Raw genomic sequence first — 6,191 nt, forward strand, 5'->3', positions numbered from 1 at the left:
TGTCATTGGAACATATATTCGCAAGATGGTATCGATCTATGTAAATACATTTATTTCGACTTGATTAGTTTGATCACAAAAATCTAGATCAATTGACTTGGATAAAATATATTTATCTATTAAATATATATTAATTTTTAAAATAAATTTTTATGCGATTAAACGGAATTAATACCTACGTATTTTAGGTAATCATTAATTATTGTCATTGGAACATATATTCGCAAGATGGTATCGATCTATGTAAATACATTTATTTCGACTTGATTAGTTTGATCACAAAAATCTAGATCAATTGACTTGGATAAAATATATTTATCTATTAAATATATATTAATTTTTAAAATAAATTTTTATGCGATTAAACGGAATTAATATATATTTATGAGTTGTGCTCTGTGGATCTTGAGGCATAAACTTTGACGTGGGGTGAATTTTATTTTATGTGTGTTGTTCACCCCAAAAGCCAATAACAAGGATTTAACAGGGGAAGAACACGGTGCTCAACTAATTCCCAACCTCGACAGGCTCGAAACCACGCTCAATCGATGCCTTGACAGCATCCAAAACCAGTTGTGTCTTCCTACTGAGGGTTGGCCACTTCTTCTCAGGTTTCGAACCATTTCGCTTGATACTTCCAACCAGACTAGCAAATTCCTTCACCATTAGAGCTTCCTGAGGAAGATCTGTGGTAACACAGTGCTCGCTCGGTTTTGGTTCACACCCAATAGCGAGTTTCTGAAACCTAGAATTTGAAGCTGCATAAAAGGGCGCGACGTCCTCTTGAAAAGGAATAACAAAGTCATGAACACGCAGATTTCCGTCGGTTCCAAGTGCATTTATATCCATTGTCAAATTTGTTAGGAAAGAACAATAGAAGGTGGCAACTTTCCCGTCTGCCCAACTCAAAGAAGAGCCACATGAGAGAACCACTCCTGCTTCGTTATATTCGGGGTCACGCAGAGCTGTTGCAGATTTTGGGAGTTCATAGCCGACGGACCAAAGGATTGCCCTGATGCAGTACCATCCAGAATCACCAAGTGCTCCAAGAGCATCCAAATCCGATTTCACACGAATGTTATTCTTAAGAAAGTTAGGACCCGGATTATGAGCAGCCGAGCTAGTAACCTGTAGGAGTAGGACAAAATAGTCTGTGGTTCAATTACAAATGCACAAATCTATCAAAATAAATAAACACATACATCCATTGCTCCAAAAAACATAACGCGCTCTCTTCACTGTTCTTTTTCCTTTCACCCTCCACGGGCCATGAACAGGAAGAAAAACAGTGCAGAGAAAATGTGAATTCGTGACGTGTACACTTATAATTGGGCCAACATAAGAGGTAGATCGACTTTATGACTACGATTTTGACCAAGGTGCAAAGGTGAAATCACAGGGAATGTGTGAGTATAAATCACCCATTATTTTATGATTAGTCTTACAAGGCACAAACCTAAGTGGTGTCCAATGGGGATGGCTGTCCCTACTAAATTTTTTGTTTATTTTTTATTATTTTTATTTGAATCGTGTATTAATAAGTTTTGTAAAATTTTAAAAATATCACACTAAAATTATGAAAAAACTTCAATTGCACCCCTCACCAAAAATTTTGGGTCCATTACTGACTCTTGCAAACGAAAATTAAAGATTAATAAAAAAAAAAAAAAAATGGTCATTGGAGCAAAACATTCTTTTGTTCTTTGACCCCATCAATAATTGTACTTGGGTTGAAACTTCAGCCTAGCTATGAAGTCTTTGAAAATATTCCTTTTCATAATAAAATATATTATATTTAACAAATAATTAGATTCAGCACATCAAACAAGCAGCCATCGTCAGTGGTCAGTCACAGAAAATTCAAAAGACATTTACTATTTTATTTTTATTTATAAGATTATAAGGTAATAAAAATCATTTATGATTATGAGTAGTGCAATCAAAAACTTTTTATTAATCATTGAGTTGAGATATTTATTTAAAGATCCATTTAATTTTTTTTATAGATCTCAAAAACTGTTTTGGTTGAGTAGTTAAAAAATTATTGAATGATTCAAATAATTTTCCATAGATTTAAAAAAATCTTGGTATGATAATTAATAAGTAAAAATCTCGTGACTCTTGTCATAAAAGAATTCCACACTACTCTTCTTTGTATTCCATTTACCTGAAAATATTTGAAATCTTTAATTACCAAAAGCTGGGACTGCCGTTCTATTGAAACTTGCCCTCTCACCTCGTTTTTAGATCCCAGTCAAAAGTGAGTTTCAATTTTGGAGAGATTTAAACCTTATGTCTATTTAATAAAAGAGATGAGGTAACACCAAGCTAGAACTTTGGTGGTGAGTTTCAAATTGAAGCTGCAAAGTTTTGAGAAGATTATTTCTGAATTTAAGACCCAATTAACACCGGAAAAATTAATGTCCAAAAATCCACAACTAAATATAAACTCCATAAAATTCTACACAATTGAAAAACTAATTGAGAATAAAAATAAAAATAAAAATAAAAGAAGCCCAAAAAATAAACAAAATTTCAAACCATAGAAATCACAATTTTCATAAGTTCTTAATTAGATGGTCTATCTATACTTCTTTAGTGGTATAACTTTTGTCCACTGTGAGTCCATGACCATGGCTAAATTAGTTGCATCTCTAAATTTGTGTATATGTATTTGCGAAGTTTATTTCTTCTTCAAATTAATACTTCTTGTGTTAAAAATAAATATATAAATAAAATTGTCACAAACCTAACTTTTTAGGTGTGTAATTTTTACTCAATCGGCTCCAAAATAAGTATTCATATTTTCATTTTTGGTGTCTTATTTGAAAAGTCAAAGTATTATTTTTTATAACTTAAAAGTATAGTAAATCACGTAATTGTAGATACTATGGATGGATTGATAATTTATTCACTATCAATACAATAAAGAAAATACTAAAACTATCTTCTTACAAATTTAGATTTTCAAAAAAAACATTTATTTTGAAAGAGAGGGAGTAATATATATTTTTATATTATAATGATAGCCAATAAATTTTGAAATGGGTTCACATACTTTAATTATTTTTATAATTTAAAAGTAAAAATGATAAATTAGGAATATCAAAAAAATAGTACATTAAAATTTGAATTAAGACAATTATTTTGGAACGGTAAAAAAATGAAAACATGAACAAATTTTGAGTTATCAAGGGAGTATGCTTTTAGTGTGAAAATATATGTATAATGTCAAAATTCTTAAAATAAATAGTTCTCATGTAAAATAATGTCAAAATATATTAAAATAAAAGTATATGAACTAATCAAATGTGATAGTTCAATTCGATCTAAATTGATTAGAAAAAAAAAAAGAAAAAAGCTTTATTTTGATTCAGGATTTCAATAGTATAATATTCGTCCTGTCTTTTTCTTTTTCTCCTTTTTTTGTTTTAAATTTTTTAAAAACATATTTCCGAACGATAGAACCTAGTCACTATTTTCAGTTCTTCTTCGTTATCAACACCTATAATTATTTTTGTCCGCTATAAGTTTACGAATTACGAGTACATATACGACTATCAATTTAACATGCCCTGTCTTTAATCGGGCTAGAAACTGGTTTGAGAAAACACTAAACCGAGCAAAGCCTAAAACTCTGCTTGATTAATAATTATTATATAAATAAATATTATTTTATTATATATATATATATATATATATATATATACATTTTTATTTCTTATGATAATTTTAAATTTTAACAATATTTTTTTTGTTATTATAATTGTTAAATATTTGAATATACTAAAAAATAACAAAATTTATTTTAAATTTATTCAAATTTGAATTATTTTTTTCAAAAAAATGTACATGGAGGAGCTCCAAATCCACCCCGAACCTGATGTGGGGCACTACAAATCAAATTTAATAAAAGATTTTTAATAAAAGGTTTCAAAAAGCACTCCCGTCAGAAACTGGTATGTTGACATCATCTCTATAAACCTACTATTTTACCGAGTTTATGTGTCAAATATAATAGTTCCTATTTTAAAATATAAAGTAACTAATTATTTGAAAAATTGCCTATCTTTCTATTTTTTTTTACAAATAAAAGTAAAAAATTCTATCAACGCCCTATGATTTCATCTTAATATTCTTTACTGGCAATTAAAGTTTGAATCACCATGAAACTTTAATATATATATATATATATATATATATATATATATATATATATATATATATAAGATTATTATGCGAATGATTTATCTAACTCCTATAAACAAAAACAAGGAGAGGAGTTTAAATAAGAAAAAATAGAAAAATTGTAATTTTGTATAAATAAAATTCTTATATTTTAGTACCATGAAAACAAAGAAGAAGATAGGAATGATGCAATGGCAAACTGAAACAATAAAGAAAGGGAAAGAAATGTATTTTATGAAAATAAATAATAGTAATGATTTCCAATTAAGATTGAAATTTTAGAATAACTATATTATCTTTTTATGTCAATCGGTTTTAAGTAAGGATATAAAAATGTCAATTAATTATAAAAATAAGAAAAATAATTCTTGTACAAAATACTTGCAGTAAATGGTTAGACCTAATCTTTTAATTAGTCAATTATACAATAAATAAAAAAATGGAGTTCTCCATTTAGTTGTATTTAATATAAATAATTAATTAAAAATTATTGAATTACACAATTTATAATAAATATTAAGTATGAGTATCACTATTATAAAAATAAATTAATAATATTTGTAACGTGAAAAATACCATATAAAAATGACTTCAGAGTCGGACAACTTAGATGTGACGTGATGAGCTATACGTCCTCTCTAAAAAAACAAAGCAAGTCATTTCAATAACAAAGCAAGGCATTCCAATGACGGTACATCAAATGGTCGTATTCGGAGATGTCTGTGCCACGAAACTTAAAATAAACTTGCGAGGACATACCGATTTGAGTTTGCCGAAACGGTGTGGGTCGGAGAGAAACTCAGTCATCTTAGCCGTCCGTGGATGGTGCATCCACATGGTGGCGTCCATGAACTGCACACCATTGGCTTCACACGCCTCCAAGATGGTGTCCAGCTCCGACACGTTGAGAGCCACCGGCTTCTCCAACAGCACGTGCTTTTTCTTCTGGGCGGCCAAGACCGCATAGCGCAGGTGCAGGGTCGTCGGGAGAGGCACGTACACGGCTTCCACGTCCGGGTCATCGATCACCGCTTCGTAGCTGCCATACACTTTAGCCGTCGCCGGGAAGCCATTCTCAGACGCATATATGGTCGCCTTTTCGATCGAACGGCTACCGATGGCGCAGATGGTGGCGTTGGGAGCGAGCCTAATGGCTCTTGATACCTTCCGCGCTATATTAGCACACCCCAATATTCCAAAACGGACCGGAGTTTCACCCATGTGTGTGTGTGTGTGTGTGTGTGTGTGTGTGTGTGTGTAAAACCTTCGCCGAAGTTAGTTAATGAAAAAGTTAGATGAGCTTTTGTTACTTGGTGCAACACTACTTCAGTCCTCTAAATTTATAACGATAATGCTAGAGTTTCGAAACAAAATTATTGAAAATGACGTGACTGCGTAAATAGCCCGCCAAAATGGAATATTATTATCTTATTCTTAAAAATTTACCAATGAAACATTATCCTCGCTAGCAATATATATATATATATATGTATGTATGTATGTATGTATTATTACCCTCACTTTTAATTCTCTGAGAATGAAAGACGACAGTGAAAGGAAAAGTTATCTTCAATAGAGGGCACGTAAGGTCACCCTTGAAAAGGTTAATTTCGTAATATAAGGTTACATAAGGGTATTGCGTTACCCTCAACCCCTGTAACGGTTAAGTTGGTTTAATTTGAATGTATATACAAATTTTTTAAAAAAAATCTGAGTAATCAAAGATATAATTTAACGTGTGAAAAAAATAAATAAATAAATAAAATAAACACTTTGAATACACATGTAGAATAATCTAAAGAATAAAAAAAAAATGTAATTAATTTAGTGTAAAACTTTTTTTAGTACACTTTTAATGAAAAAAAAAATGTTAAAGAACTTGAAGAATCAAAAAGTATAATTAACCCGGTGTAAAAAGAAAAACTTTTAATAAATTTTACTGAAAAAACTTTAATACACTTTTCTTATTTAAAAAAAAATTAAAATGTATATAAATAATCGAA

General features: G+C 30.1%; 1 protein-coding gene across 1 annotated transcript; it reads right to left on the reverse strand.

The window, feature by feature from the left end:
* Positions 1 to 350: 350 nt before the first annotated feature.
* LOC132271212 (uncharacterized oxidoreductase At4g09670-like) lies at positions 351 to 5,504 on the reverse strand. Its single transcript, XM_059772526.1, has 2 exons — positions 4,948 to 5,504; positions 351 to 1,128 (listed from the first exon to the last, which is right to left on the reverse strand). The coding sequence occupies exons 1-2, from the start codon at positions 5,407 to 5,409 to the stop codon at positions 508 to 510; spliced, it is 1,083 nt and encodes a 360-aa protein (XP_059628509.1). The 5' UTR covers positions 5,410 to 5,504; the 3' UTR covers positions 351 to 507.
* Positions 5,505 to 6,191: the final 687 nt, after the last annotated feature.

The sequence above is a fragment of the Cornus florida genome, unplaced genomic scaffold (genome assembly GCF_030987335.1).
Source record: "Cornus florida cultivar Cherokee Brave unplaced genomic scaffold, ASM3098733v1 CherokeeBrave_3.0.0_Hap2_Chr08, whole genome shotgun sequence".
Taxonomy (NCBI): domain Eukaryota; kingdom Viridiplantae; phylum Streptophyta; class Magnoliopsida; order Cornales; family Cornaceae; genus Cornus; species Cornus florida.

Bases quoted from the DNA above. Each gene is read 5' to 3' on its own strand.
- LOC132271212 (XM_059772526.1), bottom strand. From the start codon at position 5,409: ATGGGTGAAACTCCGGTCCGTTTTGGAATATTGGGGTGTGCTAATATA. The intron at 1,129-4,947 runs GTATGTCCTCGC...CTACTCCTACAG, and splicing joins GTTTCGGCAAACTCAAATCG to GTTACTAGCTCGGCTGCTCA.